At 41.6% G+C, this 18,915-nt stretch overlaps 1 protein-coding gene across 2 annotated transcripts; it reads right to left on the bottom strand.

Annotated features, from left to right (window-relative positions):
• Positions 1-1,938: 1,938 nt before the first annotated feature.
• GPRC5A (G protein-coupled receptor class C group 5 member A) lies at positions 1,939-8,982 on the bottom strand. 2 transcript variants are annotated; one of them, XM_083366751.1, is made up of 5 exons: positions 8,065-8,213; positions 7,776-7,957; positions 5,724-6,683; positions 4,167-4,213; positions 1,939-3,332 (listed from the first exon to the last, which is right to left on the bottom strand). In XM_083366751.1, exons 3-5 carry the CDS (start codon positions 6,649-6,651, stop codon positions 3,237-3,239), a joined length of 1,071 nt encoding a protein of 356 aa, XP_083222877.1. In that variant the 5' UTR covers positions 6,652-6,683; positions 7,776-7,957; positions 8,065-8,213; the 3' UTR covers positions 1,939-3,236. The 2 variants fall into 2 exon arrangements, with proteins under 2 accessions (XP_083222877.1, XP_083222878.1); XM_083366752.1 differs by lacking the exons at positions 7,776-7,957; positions 8,065-8,213 and adding an exon at positions 8,893-8,982.
• Between the last annotated feature and the right edge of the window lie 9,933 nt (positions 8,983-18,915).

The raw sequence follows: 18,915 nt of genomic DNA, 5'->3' as shown, positions 1-18,915 counted from the left end.
TGAGAGGGATCTTGGAGTCCTAGTGGACAGTCACTTAAATATGAGCCAGCAATGTGCTGCAGCTGCCAAAAAAGCCAACACAGTGCTAGGCTGCATTAACAGAGGGATAGAATCAAGATCACGTGAAGTATTAATACCACTTTACAATGCCTTGGTAAGGCCACACCTGGAATACTGCATCCAGTTTTGGTCACCACGATGTAAAAAAGATGTTGAGACTCTAGAAAGAGTTCAGAGGGGTATCACTTCGGGTACACACATTTACAAGTTTATTTTTCCTGAAACGAAAACAATCTCAGTCCAGCCAGTTTATAGGATGTTTATTTGTAGATGATAATGACTTGATGAAAGAAACCTCTGAACTTAATGCCAGAGAATGATCTGCCTTTTTTTCCTGCAGCCTTTATATAAAATGAATAGAATATCTTTACTGTCACTGTGTAACTCACAACGAAATTAAGTGCTGTCCACACAAGTAAAAAGCACTATTCAGTGGTATTTAATATGGTTACAGTTCTGAGATAAAAACAATTTTTCAGCCTATTTGTCTTTGTTTTTCTTATCCTGTACCGTCTGCCAGATGGTAATAGTTCAAAAAAAAAAAGAATGTCCTGGATGAGATGAATCTTTAAAAATGTTTTGAGCTTTCCTAAGACAGCGGGAATTTCAGTTTGTCTGGGGATGGGTGGGAGAAAAGGGAGCCAATAATCCTCTGGGTAATGGTAATGACCTTCTGGAGCGCTTTCCTATTTGCTACTGTGCGGCAAGCAAACCACACACAAATGCAATAGGTTAGAATGCTCTCTATGGAGCAATGGTAGAAGGTCACCAACAGTTTTACATTCAGTTGTTGTTTCCTGAAAAGTCTCAAGAAATATAATCTCTGCTGGGCCTTCTTAACCAATGCTATAACATGCTATAACCAATGCACCCTTTAAACTAGGGAACGGCAACCTTTCCATAGCCAGGAGCTGCATGTCTCATAAGAGGTATGGCTGGTTGACTTTTTAATTATTTCTTTAACAGAATAAGAATATATCTTCAGAAAATTGCACCATAGTTAGAGTTACAACAAGAAAGTGTCACGATGTATGTGCCATTCCTTGATGTTTTCAGATCAGGGCTGACATCCAATATATTTAGATCAGTGGTGGGATTCAAATACGTGAACAACCAGTTCTCTGTGTGGATGCCTCTTCTGGAAGTCCATTCTGGGCCTGGAAACAAAAAATTAGCTACCGGTACTGCCGAACTGGTGCAAACTGCCTGAATCTATCACTGGTTTAGATGGAGGCAAAACAGTCACTTCACACTCCTGGTTTGGTTTCGATACCTGCATGATGCAGGGGCCTTGACCTCAATGGCCTAGGGGTCTCCTATGAGGACAGCAACTCTATGGCACTCAAGAACAAGGCATGTCAAACTAGCTTTGTATCCTTCCTGTTTTGTCTCTTTTTTTTCTTTTTACAAATACTAACTAGTGGATTAGAGGAATATTATATCCACAGATGCAATATTTTAATTTCAGCAAAGGTTTCACCAACATCACCCAGATATTTTTCTTGGCAAGCTTGGCAAAAATTCAGGTCATGCAAAGTTGCTCCATGGATGATAATCTTTAATAATGTGTTCTACAATATGCTAATAGCTTTGTGATGAACTCTCTGTACATCATAAATGAGTAGAGTGCATTGCAAGTGCACAGAGTCCATTTGTTTAGTAGACCATACCACTTGAAAAGGAATTAACAAAAGGACGGGGTACGAACACATACAATATATATATTTATTATATGTGTACCTATATTCAAGGTAATATAAGAACTATATAAATAAATATTACATAAGGTAGACAAAAGCATATAAACAAATCCCCTCCGACTGCTTTCCCACAAAATACAGAATATCATATACTTGTGTTTCCCATTAATTTCAGTGGGGAAATGTAAACACTTGTCTGAGTCTCCTATAAATGTCAAGCAATGTAAAAGGTTTTGGTGTCACTGACTTCAGCCAAGGTTTTTTTCATTCTGTTTCTCTCTAAAATTTAAATCATTTTTAAGGTTCTTATTATTTGCTGTTCTTAGAGTATCTGGTATACCATACATTTTACTTATACATATTGGCAAAGGTTATATATAATAAGGCTTATTCTCAGGAATTACATACTACAGGGTTAATTGCTTCCATTGCAACCATTTCACCAGTTCTTACCATCTTGACTTATCTATCTCATTGTTGCAAGCTTCCCCAGTCTAGTACTTCCCAGATGTGTCATCTCCTTTCATCCCAGGCAATATAGGCTAAGAATGGTAGTGAAAATGAATAGTTCCCATTACTATACACTGTGGAAAGCTATAAATCAGACTTAAACCGAAGGCTATCCTCCTCTTATGACTGCCTTACCAGACCCCCTTTTTTATAAATAGGTCATGAAATTGTATTTTAAACATCATGATGATCATCCTCCTAATTTCAGTGCTTTAGAAAGCAAAATAAATAGTTAACTATAGTTAATTCAAAGACTAGTAATGGCCAGCAAGCTCCCTGCTTCTGTTCAGCAACCCCTAGGACTGGGGAGAAATCTGTCTGCTGAGGAAAACTGAGTTCAGACAAATAGTTGGGAGAAAGAAATCTTGATAGACCTCAGAGTCATCATCATTTTCATAAGGTGACCAGTTCATATGTGATCGTTATAACATCTCCTGCTTGAGCAGATGGTTGGACTAGAAGACCTCCAAGGTCCCTTCCAGCTCTATTCTAATTGACGGGAAGAACGTCCTTCCATGGTAGCTATGCTGCTTCCCAACCATCATGGTGAGAAATCTAAAACAGGGTCTAAATTCCCCATACATAGAAAATAATTTGGAACCCCTGTGAATAAGGAGTCAAAATTACACAGGGAACCAATTAACACAGAGGAAGAATCCCACTTCAAACCTCCCATCCCCACATGTGGATCAAGGGTGAAGGCTCAATTAATAAAGATTTGAGGGAGGGTAGTTATAATTGTGTGAGGAAAAGACATGTGAAAAAAAAAAGCAAAAGAGGTTTATTACTAAATTCAGAGGTATAAAGTGCTAAGTGTGCTGAGCCGGAAGACATACAGAAGAAAACAAAAACAATTTTCCTTCATCCACTGCAATGTGATCAGTGTCCCTGATTTTGCAAAACTGAAGCACTGCTATACCAACACTTCAGTCAACTCAGCATTGCTTCTCTTTCTTCATTGTGATGCTATTTTTTGATATCTTTCCCTCCAGAATACCCTTGGTATGGACTGGGCCGTGTTTTAGGGCGGGGAATGGAGAAGTCCTGTTGAGGCTCAAGGTTCTGGAAAAAAAAGAGAATTGTAACTTTGAGATTATAAAGTACCGTAATAACATCTATCCCTAAAAGGCACAGTCTTATTAGTTCACTCTTAAGCTCCTAGAAGAGAGGATCCTGAATAACCTATGAAGAGTGGACCTTTCTCCTTCAAAGACAGAGTGGCAATGTTTATTATCTCATTAAATATCAAGAAGGAAAGGTCTCAGCGACTTTTTTTTAAACTTGCTTTTGGTTGCCTTCAATAGCCTCCATAGTACCATTATTAGCTAGTACTTTAAAGACAACAACAAAAATGCTGAGCTTGATAAATTACTACAGAAAAATCTACAAAGTACATATAAGTATGATTGACAGATCTAGGCATATAACATCTGTATGATAAAAAAATACAGTAACTAAGCTATTGTCTGGTGTTTACCTAAGTTTTTGTAGCCTAGAGCTACCTGATAACACTAGACATAAAGAAAGGTAACTAGGAAACATATCATTTCTCTCTGAAACCACACTTTACCTCTGAACATATTCTGAGGGCAATATTTGCTGTTATAAGCTTAATCAAATAACTTGTACTAGGGCCCAGAATCAATTTTTATCAAGCATTTTATAAGCACTTTAAAGCACTTTACAAACCGTTTACTCTTTTCTGCTCAGGAAACTGTTCTTTTTATCTACATAAAAATATTATATCTAGTTATCACATCAAAAGCAACTTATTAACTAATAAGTCTATACGAATATCACCTATTTTCCCCAGGTGTCTAACTTTCTAAACATGTTAAAATTTCCTCCCAGAGCACTTGATTATTACTCTAATGAAAGAAAAGTTGTTTCATTTACCTTCAGTTGAAAATGAGTTGAATAAGGGACATATGTGCCAGTATTTTCTTTTGTAAGGATGAAAGAAATGCAAAAAGGGAAACAGGCAATGAGTCTTAGAATCAGTATACAGTAAATAAATAGATTTAGTTTGGTTCAAAATACCAATATCTGGCATGAATATTTATGCCAGCTTTTCCCAACCTGCCATGCTTCACATGTCTACTGAATAAATAAAATAAATAAATAAACATAATTTATTGGGACTATGGTTTCAGAATTACCAGGAGGCTTCAAAATGACAGGAACAACTGAGCAATCAAAGCCTCACCCCTTTTCAACATCTACTGCACACATTGCCGTGATATAAAAAGAGCCACTTCTGTCATTTTGAAGCCAGTGAGCATTGCTGTGGATGCTTAATTCCCAGTACATTTCAATTGTGCCATCTTAACACCTCTGGATGTCGCTAGGTTGAACAAGGTCATTTTGTATTACCTATTTTTGAAATCTATTCTTAGAGAGTTATAATGAATATATGACCACTTGGCAAAATGAGTCATATGCCATCTGCCAAGTCCTGAAACACCCCTTCCCTACCCCATACCATCAACTTTACCCCAGTTCCAGGGCTTTCCAACTAATGTGGAAAATGTCCCTTTCACCTTCTTTTTTGCTGCAAATCAAATGGGGTGAGATGATGGTTGAGGGACACATTGGAAGGTTGAATCTGAGTACAACTATGAAGATTTGATAGCAAAAATGGTAAGACAAGCCCATGAGACGTTTGGAGGCAGGACTTGCATATAAATCTAAAATCTTCCTCATTTAGTCCAACTCTTGTTGCATGTATGCTATTCATAAGGTATTCTTGTGTCTATTGAAATAAGGTGAATGAGTAATTCTTGCAAAGGATTCTTACAAAAAAGTCCTTGTTATTGATGCCTCTGAACAATTTTAGATATCCTATCTCTTCTTTAAACAAATGAAATATTTAGACAGTCACAATGTGTATCTGCCACTGATTTATCTTTTCATGCCAACAAAAGGTTCAACTAAAGCCTTTCAAACAGTTCAACAAATAATGTTTTAATTAATTCTGGTTACAGATTAATTTATCAGGGATTTTTTTTAATAAAGTTGCATATTTCAATTAATAAGTTGTTCAATTAAAACCTTGGCTGATTAATAAACAGTTAGGTTTTAATTGATGAAATCTTGCATAAAATTTTAATGTGCTTTTCACTGTATATTAAAATAGCAAAAATGATATTTTCTTATGTTTTTCTAATACACGATAAGTGATTAAGCAATTTGTTGAATCAAGGTACATAAGGTTAATTTATTATTGTTTCTTCTTCTTCATCATCATCATCTCAAATAAATCCACTGCAGAATAAAGGCCTTGTTGTGTATACTTAAAGATTATTACTACATTCAGTAGTTGAATTAATGCTTAATGATCTATTTACTGTATATGTTATTCATTAGTAATGTTAGCTTTTTGAATAGTATTATGAATCTTTTGCATGAAGCATTTTCTTTCAGCTAGCATTTTTTTTCTAGTTGTTGTCTTACCTTGTGTGTTGTCTTCCTGAGCATAACCTTGATTTTCTACTCCATAGGTTTTTTTCATGCCCTTTGGCTGGCAAGTATTATTCTCCTGAGGGTAGTCTCCAGGCTTCAGTGGAGCAGTGAGGACACAGAGTTCAGGTATTGCATACAGAATCAGGAAAGCCCAGCCATTTACTATCAGAGCAACCCCAATGAGAGGATCATTCCATTCTGATGGGTCACCTAAAGCACTGATGCCATGCATCAAAATAGCAATCCATGCCACCCAAATGCCTATGGAGACCAAGGCTGTGAGGAATAAGTAGACACCATGCCTCTTCCACCTCTTGTATGAACCACAAAACACAAACATGGAAACTACGCAGAGGAGAAACATCAGGAATAATACGTAGATGAGAATTAAAACAAATTCTCTTTGACTATGCAGATCCATCACATTGTGTAGTTTCTTCAAGGCTTTGATATTGACTACTACATACTGTATGGCTATAATTGCTTGTACAATAGTCAAACCAAGGACCATAACCAGCAACCCTAATGCTGAAAATGGACGTCTTCCTCTCACCAACTTGACGAGGTCCAAGGCATGAGCCAGAAGGCAGGAAAAGCAGAGGGCAAAGAGGACCCCAAAAAGGAAGAAACGAGTGGGAGCAGTTTGCTCATTGAGCCTGATGATAAAAGCAAATGTGAGGCCAAAAATTCCTAGAGTGCCTAAGAGGAAGAGGAACTGGATTGGGATCAGGCTGCGTTTTGTATTGTCTTGGGTCTTACTGATAAAACATAAAAGCACCAGAATGAGGATGATTGTGGCAATCACACCAGCTGCTGCCAGAGCTTCCAGAATAATCCCCCAATAAACACTGGTATTGCAGAGGAAATAGTAGTCACTGTGTATGTTGCCACAGCCTTTGGGGGCTTCAGTAGTAGACATGGCACTTCAGGTGGCTTATCTTAAAAGAAAACCTGTGGAAAATAAGGCAAATCTGGAGTTATAAATATATGTTAAAAAAAGAACAAATTAGACAGTCAGACAGATTTTACTGTAAAATAAATCAAGTGATTTATAATGGAATGGAGATGGGTCAGTTAAGCTAAGAATGGTCCCATATGAAAGGCCCTTACTGCAATAAAAAGCCACATCTTTTTATGAAGTCCATATTTTTCTACACAGGAGAAGAAATAGCAGGAAAACGCTACAAGGATCTCTATAATTTAAGAATAACCCGATCCGTCAAAGACCATGGCTTTGTTGGAAATGATAACCTCTTCTTTTCTGAAGGAACAGGAGCAGCCCCTATAAACAAAGAGGGCAGCAACAGGTCAGAGACATCCAGGGCAGATGAATAACAAAAATGGCAGGCGTGTCTAAGTAATCAAAGCCCCACCCTTTTTTACATGCATGAGATGCATGCAAAACACGTATATAAAATGGAACAGGGCTTTGAACACTGGGTTACACCTGCCACTAATTGACTCCATAAAACACAGAAGCCCCTGTGGGGGAGGGCAAAAATATCAAAATGGCAGGTACAGTAGCATGTGACCTTTGGATAAAATGAGTGGACTTTGATCACACAATCATAACTGACATCTTGATTTTTTCAAAACCCCACCTGAATTTCAAGAGCACTCTACTGACAAATGGAAATGTGATATCCATTGATTTCTGTAGCACAAGCCTAACAGATCTAAGAAAGCTAAAACTGATATCAATAACTCAATCCTCTTTCACACACAAATCCTCTCCAAAATCACAGGCCAACTTTCTTATATTAATATATGTCAGTCTACAAATTATGATTCTTTTTTATCTCCATCTTATTAAAAAGGACAGTGGTTTGATCCCTGCCTTACGTTGGTAGAATGCAAACAGGTTAACAGAAACAAATCAGTCTCTATACTTTAAATTTGCTACCTCTCGCACCCTCAAGATTTGAGCTATAAAATCCTGATGGCCATTAGATGGCAACAGAGAATATTTATTTATTTATTTATTTATTTATTTATTTATTTATTTATTTATTTATTTATTTATTTATTGTGATTGTATATCACCTCTTTCAATGGCTGAAGGTGGTCTACGATGATACATTTAAAAAAACAATAAAAATGTAAAATGCTTGAAATGTTAAATCTTTAAATCTTGAATGGAGTCAGGATGGGCAATCTGAAATCTTCCATAAAATTCACTCTTTATAAGTCCTAAAAGATGAAAGAAAGGGAGGAAGCCACCCAACCTCCAAGGGGAAGCTGTTGGGAGTCAGGATGGGCAATCTGAAATCTTCCATAAAATTCACTCTTTATAAGTCCTAAAAGATGAAAGAAAGGGAGGAAGCCACCCAACCTCCAAGGGGAAGCTGTTGAGAGAGAGTAGGCTGCCACTAAGAACGCCATTTTCTGGGTTCCCACCCCTAAAATTTCTAGGGGCCGAGACCTGCTGCATCTTCTCCTTGCCAGATTGTCTAACATTGTATCTGGAGACGATGATCCTAAAGATATTGAGCACTCAACTCATATAGAGTTTTGCTTGAAAAGCTTTTGAGAAGTATAGATGTCCCCAAATCAGTGTTACTCTGGATGCCTCCTTACTTGAGACTGGTGCTATATCATACCTCACTGTGCTCCCAGACATGACTTTTTTTCTTGTAGATCATTTTGTGAAATAAACATAAAATTACTGTGAAAGATCCAGGCTTCAATGAATGCTACAAAATCATATGACTGTAAAGAGTTTTCTATTATTCTCCCCTTCCCTGTCTTCTCTTTATCCAAGCTACTCAGCAAAAAGTTTCGGAAAAATAGGAAATTTACCTTCCCAATAACTGTATAAAATGAAGATAAAATACAAAAGATTATAACTGGTTAGATATCATCAATGAAAACCTCAACCTGAGCCTGAATGACTCCCTGCCTCTCCCTAGCACAATACTCTCTTCTATCCATTAATCCTTAAAATAGTCTTAGATGGTTTTCAGAAGTTGGAATATGGAAAGTTCTTAAAAACTTTGCTGAACCTGATATTACATCCTCTATTAAACTAAGTGTATCAGGTAAAGGAGGCAATATAACATGATGTCTTTGGTAAGCTTGAGAGAGATCCACCCTTATTGTTCCAGTTACTAGAATTAGTGTGCTCTAGTACTCCCATAATAAAACTTTGGCATGGACTTACCTTGCCTGTGATCCAGTTCAGAGGAGAAGAAGAGTTGTAGTCAACAGCAAAGGAATATGCCTGCACTGTCCACTTGAAAAATAATCTCTGCTCTTGCTTCTTTTCTGTCCTTGCATGGACAAGCAGAGAATTGCTCTCACACTCTCCTGGGAAGCTTTCAAAGCAAATAGAGAAAACAGGGGGGATAAAGGAGTTGGGCACGCCTATTCCAGTTCCACTACTCCTGGTGCTGTTATAAATATAACATTCTAGTGCCAGGAGATGAAGTCAAATTTCTGACGTCAGCTGGATAGTCAGTCCCATGGGTGGGGAAGGAATCTTTGACTGGCTCACCTCTCAACAGATTCTACTGCCATTGATCCAGTCAGCCAATAATTTCTAGGGCTTGAGAAACCTAGAGGGTGTGGGACAAGGAGATCCCGCAGCTTTAGATAATACTTTTGTGTTTTACTTTTGTGCACAGAATGATTGTGTGTAGAGGGTTCCTACTTTCTCCATTGTTCTGTGTGGTCTTGGAGCAGACATTGGTCGTACCTGAAATCTTTTAGAAATTTCCTGGTCTTGTTTCATAAACAAGTATGGGGGAAAAATTGGGTTCTTTCTTTTCTTCTTTGGATAAATTGCTTGTTTAGCCCTCCAGATTGTCTAAAAGGAAATATACTGAGGATGTGCTGTAGGTCCACAGATATTACTATGCTCTGCATTGGAATATTTTATTTATGATGAAAATCAAGAGAACTATGTACAGTATGCTGTTGTACGTTCTGTGACAATGTGGAAAGGGGATGTGAGCCTCCAAGACAGCTGTGAAATTCATATTTATTTATTGTGACAAAAGCAGTCTCCTTATGTGAAATTTGACCTTAGAATGCAGATCTTTACATTTGTAATTCTAGGTTTTTGACACAAGCTCTGTCTGATTTGCAAAAGGCATCTTGTTATTGCTAGAGCATGTGACTTTTCCCAGTTCTTACTCAGAGTACAAAATAGGGGAGAACCAACAGTTTTGGCATGGAATGGTTATTGAACTTATGGGTTATTGGAAGGGGAATTTTAGCTAAATTTTGATCAGATAGAGTTTAGTTATAGATTTATAATTATTTTTACTAATCTGAGCACCTACTCAGGTATTCCAAAGAAAGATGCATGATCTAACTAAGCTGCTAAAAGAGTTGTTCTGAAAAGATTGAGAGGATCAACACAGTAATAATTGCTTTTCTTTGTGGGTTAATGGACAGGAAAGTTTATTGTTGTTATTGGTGCTAGAATATCACTATATTTTTCTTATCATTATTTTATTTTATTTTTGTCTTATTTGTAAGTATGAAAGCTTTTTAACAGATGCACAACGCTTGTACTGGATCCTCACCAAAATATATTACTTCCAAATCAGCAGCAATAGAACAGGATAAATGTAGAATTCCTTTCCTGGCCTCCGTGGTCTCAAAGCGACTAAGGTTGTTTTCAATTTTTTTAAAAAAGGAAATCACTTGCTACACAGTGCACTGCATATGCTAATCAGTGGGATGCAGGCAGCAATAGGTTGGGTTACAACCGGGATCTTCAAACCTGGCCCTTTTATGACTTGTGGACTTCAACGCCCAGAATTCCTCAGCCAGCATGTCTGGCTGAGAAATTCTGGGAGTTGAAGTCCACAAGTCATAAAAAGGCCAGGTTTGAAGACCCATAGGTTACAAAGTAGTCACTAGATTAGAGATTCTAAGCATGTTTGAGGTAACACTGGGTTTGGGTTGTAGTTGCAGTTCTGGCATAGTGGCCTAAAAAATCTCAAACAACCTGACCATTATAGACTTTATTGGTACCAAGGAATGCTACACATGGCACAGATACGATCAAGGCAGAATAACAGAATAACAGAGTTGGAAGGGACCTTAGAGGTCTTCTAGTCCAACCCTTTGCACAAGCAGAAGACCCTATAGTAGTCTAATAAGGCTAGTAATTTAAATAACTTAAGTAACTTAAGGCTAGGAATTTAATTTTATTTTCTCTACATTATTAAAAATGTTATGTGAAAGAGTGAATTGAACAAAACCATGATGGGTAGCAGAGTCAATATCTATGGCCCATATCTATCATAGCATATGGAAGGGCACAACTTGGAATGTAAGAAGAATAAATCCTAAAGAGCAGTAATTAATGAAATTGATGAAAGAAAAATAGATAGGTTGGGTTTCTGTGAAATTAAAGAAAGGAAAAGCTTGTAACAGAACTGAATGAAAGTGGTCCAATTTTGCTGAGTACAGTTAATTAGTGCTCTTTCATATATTTAAATGTAACATAGGTTTAGTTATGAAAGAGATAAAATGCATGTCATAAAATATGAATTGGTGTCATCTAATTTGTTACATACATATCTGGAAAAGGGATTGATAGGTTGGTGATGGTTAAGAACCAGAGATGAGTCTGGAAAAAAATGACTGCACAGTGTTCCAAAAGAACATGATCCATGGCACAAAGTTAGATGACATGAATGAATGAGTGGGGAAAAAGATGAGATGGAACTGACTAATTGAATAAAACAATAAATAAAAAAGGTGACTGCTAAGTATCTGTTTAGAAAAAGGTCTGCTTCTTTCAAATATATAGCTTAAGTATGTCAGTGTGGCCATGGTAAAAGAATGAATATAAATCTTAAAGCATGGTTGTTGTGATATTTTATGATGAAAGATTGAGAGAATTAATGAGGGATAGTAAGTTGATGAGATGTTCTGAATGCGGAGCAGGGCATTTTTGGTAATTTTAAGAATGTACCTTGGGGAGGAAGTTGATGTGGAAAGAAAGAAATAAAAGAAAATAGAATGAAAGTGGAATGCCCTGAGGAAAAGAAACTATGAGGCTGAATGAACAAGTATTAAAGGATAAATTGATTTTCCAGTAAAATGAATGGAAAGTGGATGCCAATGAGAAGGCTGAAAAAGGATGTATTGGGATAAAAGAGAAAATAATGCATATCAAAGAAAGATTGCTGCAAAAAAATGAACATAAGAGAAACATGTTATATAAATATAGAAAGAAAAATATAGCTTCAAGAAATGGAATCAAAGAGAGAAATTAACAGTTAGGTTTAAGAAAGGCAGAGAAAGTCCAGAGTGAGTTTGATGAAAATTTAAAAACATTCTGGAAATGGGTAAAGACAGCTAAATAAGGAATTTCCAGCACAACAAATGGAATTAAAAACAAAAGTGATTAAATTATTTGGATGAAACAAAGGTAAAACAATATGGGAAGGAGTATTTTAGAGATCTGTATAGAAATGATAGTGATATTTGAAGCAATAAAACTGAAATGAATGTCATAAATGATGGCACTCGAGAGGAAATGATAAAAAGGACATCATAAATGTGTGAATTTTGAAAATTGGTAAAGTTGGGAGAGTAGATGCTATAAGAAATGTGACAATGCAATTGGCTTATCGAGTATCGAGTATCTTAACATGTGTGCAAAAACTGCCATCTGTGCAGACAATTGGAAGAATACTGGAAGAATACTGTATACAGGAAGAATGTTATTCCTGTATACCAGACATGTCAAACACAAGGGCCGGGGGCCAGATTCGGCCCGCGAAGTGGTTTCATGTGGCCCGTGAAGCCATCCTGGAAACAGTGAGGGAACGGCCCCCCACTGCCTTGGCCCTGGCCCAGAGACCCTCCTTCTGCCAGAGACCCTCAGATCTGTCCCACTCCTGCCCAGGCCCCTGTAGGCACCCTTGATAAGAACGATGTAGAGCTGGCCACGCCCACCCAGTAAGCCATACGCACTTTAGCCATGCCCACCTGGCCCCCTGAGGGCAACCGCAATGCTGATGCGGCCCTCAATGAAATTGAGTTTGACACAGGGAACGGCCCCCCACTGCCTTGGCCCTGGCCCAGAGACCCTCCTTCTGCCAGAGACCCTCAGATCTGTCCCACTCCTGCCCAGGCCCCCGTAGGCACCCTTGATAAGAACGATGTAGAGCTGGCCACGCCCACCCAGTAGGCCATACGCACTTTAGCCATGCCCACCTGGCCCCCTGAGGGCAACCGCAGTGCTGATGCGGCCCTCAATGAAATTGAGTTTGACACCCCTGCTGTATACAAAGGGAAAGTAACAAAAGTGAAAGCATGGGGCTGCCCTTGAAGACCACCCGGAGGCTTCAGCTGGTGCAGAATGCAGCTGCACGGGTTGTGATGGGAGCTCCCCGATACTCCCATATTACACCCCTCCTGCGTGAGCTGCATTGGCTACCAGTTGCCCTCCAGGTGAGATTTAAGGTGCTGGTACTTACCTTTAAAGCCCTACATGGCTTAGGTCCAGGATACTTGCAGGACCATCTGCTGCCGGGAACAAATTCCCATCGTCCAGTACGCTCACACAGAGAAGGCCTCCTCAGGGTACCGTCAGCTAGGCAATGTCGGCTGGCGACCCCCAGGGGGAGGGCCTTCTCTGTGGGAGCACCAACCCTATGGAATCAGCTCCCCCCTGAGCTTCGGATAGCCCAAAACCTCCAATCCTTTCGCTGCGGCCTCAAAACACACCTGTTCCACCAGGCTGACCTAGACTGACAGGCATTTTAATTAATTTATATTTAGTATTTTTAATTCATTTTTAAATTCTCTAATTTTTTATTGCACTGATGTTCTCAATTTCATTTTATCTTGATTTATGTACTTATTATATGTTTTGTTGTTAGCCGCCCTGAGTCCTTCGGGAGATAGGGCGGGATATAAATCCCATCAATAAATAGATAAATAAATAAATAAAATGAAAAGGGTCTTAGCACTGGTGATGTTACCTAGTTTGGGTAATGAAACATCTGCAAGAACACAATATAGTCCAGAGAGCATCAAGGTCCCACAAAGGGATCTTAGCTTGTTAAATATTCCTAGGCAAGTATTGCCAGAATTTGACTAAATAAAAGTGACCATGAGAAAAGTTTGGGGAGTAAATTGGAGCTTTTTGCTTGGCATGCAAACCTAATTTTAGTTCCTATGTGTAATAGGAAATGTGTAAATATGAAGGTGTTTGTGAATTTGTATGTGTGTATGTAATAAAATGAATAGCTTTGAATCATGGAATATTTTAGGTGACTATTAAGGCTGATTGAAAGTAAAGTCAGCATATTATCAAATGGAATGCTTAGTAAATGATGCAAAGAGAGCTGGAATACAGCAGCCAGTCACCACTGCAAAAGAAGGGGAGATGCTCTGCATTACTTTGTTTACCAAAAGTGAATAGCACGATGAATATGTGCATACTTATGAGGTATCTCAAATTATTGGACTGAATTCATTCACTTACTTACCAAGAGTAGCAACTAATATAGTCCAGAATAATGACATGTCTTGAATAATTAAGAAACAAATTTGCACATTTTATTTTATTTTATACCTAAGGTAAAGGTAAAGGTTCCCCCGCACATGCGTGCTAGTCGTTTCCGACTCTAGGGGCCGGTGCTCATCTCCGTTTCAAAGCCGAAGAGCCAGAGCTTGTCCGAGGACGTCTCCGTGGTCATGTGGCCGGCATGACTAGACGCCAAAGGCGCACGGAACGCTGTTACCTTCCCACCGTAGTGGTCCCTATTTTTCTACTTGCATTTTTACGTGCTTTCGAACTGCTAGGTTGGCAGAAGCTGGGACGAGTAACAGGCGCTAACTCTGCTACGTGGCACTCGGGATTCGACCCGCCAAACTGCCGACCTTCTGATCGACAAGCTCAGCGTCCTAACCCACTGAGCCACCGCGTCCCTATTTTATACCTGCAATGCTGTAAATTGAGAGGTGAGAATAAGAGAGAAAAGAGACTTTATTTGATGAATTTCCCAAGAAAATACAGCTCAGCACAAAAGGGGCCCCCAGGAGGGCTCAAGACTTCTGTTCCTGAACAGAGGGAAGGGAACAGGTGGCAACTGCCTGTTGCAAACAGCTTGCTGGAGTATAAGTTATGCAAAGCTAGTTTCAACCTATGTGGGGTGTGACTCTGTTCATCCCTCTGGAATGCATTCAACTAAAGTAAGGGTTTAGGGCCAATTGGCTGGAGACCAAATATGCCTCTTTCATTTCTGCTGCTAAGTTATTTATAAAGCATGCCTTAATGACATTAAGGAAACACCCTTTATATTTCTTTTAGTAGGAATGTAGGGGAAGAAGAAAACCAAATTTAGATTTCAGCAAATCTTACAACAACTTGTGTTCTCTAGGCAGTTAGACATATCATTTTTTCAAAGTGCCCTTCTTTCACCCTTCCTCTAGTTGACAGGAACTTACGAATCTTTTGATATTCCCGTCACTGCTTCTTTAACACATGTTTACACTGAGGAACCACTCCCTTCAGCAAATAAACACCAAATGGATCATTAAATCTCAAGCTGAAGGATGAAGATATAAACTGAAGGCAAGATCTTCATGCCCCCCTCTGTTTTTAGAACATAGAATCAAAGGGCTGGAAGGGACCCCAGAGGTCCTCTATTCCACCCCCCTGCTCCAGGCAGGAGACCTTATCAAATGGATGTTCAGTCTATTTTCTGAAAACCTCCAGTAGGTTATTCCATTGATTAATTGTTCTCTTTGTCAGAAAAATTGTCCTTACTTCTAGGTTGGATATCTTTTTAACAAGCTTCCACCCTTTGCTTCTTGACCTGCCCTGTGGTGCTTTGGAGAATAAGTCAGTTTCCTCTTCTCTGTGACAACCGTTCAAGTACTGGAAGATAGTTATGTCTCCCCAAGTCTTTGATAATCATTCTAGACCAGGGGTAGGCAACCTTGGCTCTTTTATGACTCATGGACTTCAACTCCCAGAATTCCTGAGCCAGCATGGCTCAGCTTGGAAAATTCTCCCTTTCTCCTCAGCATGGCTGGCTCAGGAATTCTGGGAGTTGAAGTCCACAAGTCATAAAAGAGCCAAGGTTGCCTATTCTAGACATACCTCCCTCCCTCAACCATTCATCATACAATTTAGCCTCCAGACTTTTTATCATCTTTGTTGCTCTTCTCTGCACACTTTAAGGTTCTTTTTTTCCCTAGAGCAGGGATGTCAAACTGCCGGCCCGCGGGCAGAAGCGTCACAGAGAAACCGCACCCATCCCATTGCCGGCAATGGGAAAAAGTTCCGATACGTCGCACGACGTCATGTGACGTCGCAAGTTTGACATGTCTGCCCTAGAGTTTCCTCCAGTTAGTATAAAAGATTTTTTTAAAAAAATACCAAAAGCTGATGCAGTGTATGCCTCCCAGCATACACAAAGAACAGCACAGCAGGAGGCTGATGGTGCAGATCAGCAGAGGGGCTGGACAGCTCCGGGCGATAACTGCTCACTCAGGATAAGCCTAATGACTTAAGCTGTTGACAGCCCCAGGCATGGTCAGCCTGGTGGGAAGCCAGGATCTACACCCATTGTCACCTGCACTGGCAGGAAGCCCAGGTTTGAACTGATTGGATGCCATCCACCTGGGCAGGTACAAATAGACGCCAGGCTTCCCTGTTTCCCCAGTTCGTTCTGTTCAGAATAAACTCATCTTTACCCCAGCTCTGTGTCCGTCTCTATGTGAAGCATGCGACTTTACACTGGCGATGAGGATGTGATCCTGCTCCGGAAAACGCTGCTAGCCGTGGACAAACCCCCCATCGGCAGCTCAGGAACCGATGCAGGACAACCCCGACCGAGGTAATGGCACAACTGGGACAATACCCCATTTTCAACAGCAACCGCCCTGAGGAGTGGGAGGCGTTCGTAGGTCAGCTCGAGTGCTACCTACGGGAGAATGGGGTCAAGGACGACCGACAGAGAGCGGCGGCACTACTCTGCAGCTGTGGCACGGAGATGTATCAGCTGGCGGTCGGTCTGTGCGTGCCCGATGACATTCACGACGTCGGGTACAGCGAGCTGATATCGAAGCTAACGGAACACTTTAAGCCCGAAACATCAGAGATAGCTTGGCGGTACCATTTCGAGAAACGGGACCAACATCCAGGCGAGACCGCGAAGCAGTACATGGCTGCCCTGCGACAAGCGGCAAGACTCTGCAACTTCGACAACCTCGAAGTCCATCTGCGGGATCGGATCGTCTGCGGGCTAAGGGACCGGAAGCTGCGGCAGAAGATGTTTGCCAAGCAGAAGCTGACCCTTCGGGACGTCCAGGAGGAGTTCTTAGCCTTGGACATAGCGGAGGAGTCCGACGCAAGGGAGAACGGGACCATCCATCAGCTGTCCAGCCACGACGACGCAGAAGGGGGAGACTTAGAGGTAGACGCCATCCACCGCCAACAGCGATCGACCACCTACTCCCGGGACTGCGTAAGGGAGCAGCGCCCAGTGACAGCCGAGCAGCGGTACCAGGAATGCGGATGCGGAACGAGTGGCCCCTGGTCTACCCAGTTCTCTGGCTGCAGCACCCATCGCTCCCGGTCTACCCAGCAGTGCGGCGGCGGCCCCAGGTCTACCCAGCCCGGCTCACTTGGACAACACCGGTCTACCCCGTGCATCGGCTGCGGGTCTGGAAGCTCCAACCGATCTACCCGTTGCGCCAGCTGCGGAGGACAGCACCCCTGGTCTACCTGCCGCTTCAAATCGGCGAAGTGCAGAGCGTGCGGGAAGACCGGCCACATTGCGGCGGTCTGTCGGAGCCGGCCGATGGACAGTCTGCACGAGGTGGAGGCGGATTTCCAGCTGGCCACAGGTACAGGGGAGCGGCTGCCGAGGTTTACGGTTAGCCACACGGCGGGACGGTCGGCTGTTCGCAAAACCGGGGGACACCCACCCCTTATTCCAAAAATTAAACTGAGGGTTAAAATTCAAGGGGTCTCCTGCGTAATGGAACTTGACTCTGGGTCAGCCGTATCCATTATCTCCGCGCGGACTTTCAGTGAGATCTGCAAGCGGAGCGGCCAACGGGTTCCCCTGAGGCCATCCAAACTGACCCTCTCAGACTTCCAGAACTCTCCGATTAAAGTCAGGGGGGAGGCGTCGGTGACGGTCCACTACAAAGGGTTTAAGGGGAAGTTGAGCATGCTGGTCATCGAAGGGCAATGGACCAGCCTTGTGGGGCTAGGATGGTTCAGGGCGTTGGGCATTGGGATCACCGGGATCCACCAAACGCAGAGCCACACCTCCCTGGAGGGCATCTGCAGGGAGTTCGCGGATGTCTTCGATGAACGGTTGGGGAAGTACACCGGGCCCCCAATTTCTTTTAAATTAAACCCCCTTGTCCCACCGGTCAGGATGAAGGCGAAGAGAGTTCCCTTTGCGCTCAAGCATAAGATTGAGCAGGAATTGGATAAGTTAGTGGAACAGGGGGTGCTGACGCCTGTAGATGGGGCGGACTGGGAGACCATAGTTACCCTGTTAAAGGCAAATGGGGACATTAGAATCTGCGCAGATTATAAGGGGACAATTAACCGCGCATTAAGTGCGCATTCGTACCCAGTTCCCGCCGTAAGCAGCATCCTGGCATCCCTGCAAGGTGGGGCGGTATTCGCGAAATTAGATCTTGCCCAGGCTTACCAGCAGCTGCCAGTAGACCCCGAGGCAGCAAGGGCCCAGACCATCATCACCCACAAAGGGGCATTCCGGGTAAACCGACCGCAATTCGGGGTGAGCGAAGCTCCGGGGATTTTCCAGGAAGTCATGGAAAAAACGCTAAAGGGGTTCCCCGGGGTTTGCCCATATTTTGACGACGTCCTTATAGCGGCCAGCTCGGAGGACATCCTGGCATCACGGCTAAGAGCGGTATTCGGTCATTTTAGGGATGTGGGTCTAAGACTGAAAAGGGACAAGAGTAAAATTCGGGTTATGGAGACGGAGTTTCTGGGATTCAGGATAGACGCGCAGGGCATCCACCCGTCAGCCTCCAAGGTGAGGGCTATCAAGGAAGCCCCAATTCCCAAAAACAAAGCGGAGCTGCAAGCGTTCCTTGGTCTCTTAAATTTTTATCATACATTCCTGCCGCACAAGGCGACCATCGCGGAGCCCTTGCACAGACTCCTGGACAAACAAACACCCTGGGACTAGACTGCCACACACACAAGCGT

Source organism: Vipera ursinii (assembly GCF_947247035.1).
Source record: "Vipera ursinii genome assembly, chromosome: 6".
Lineage (NCBI taxonomy): Eukaryota > Metazoa > Chordata > Lepidosauria > Squamata > Viperidae > Vipera > Vipera ursinii.
The sequence above is the reverse complement of the archived record's forward strand: the minus strand, read 5'-3'. Positions and strand labels throughout refer to the sequence as shown.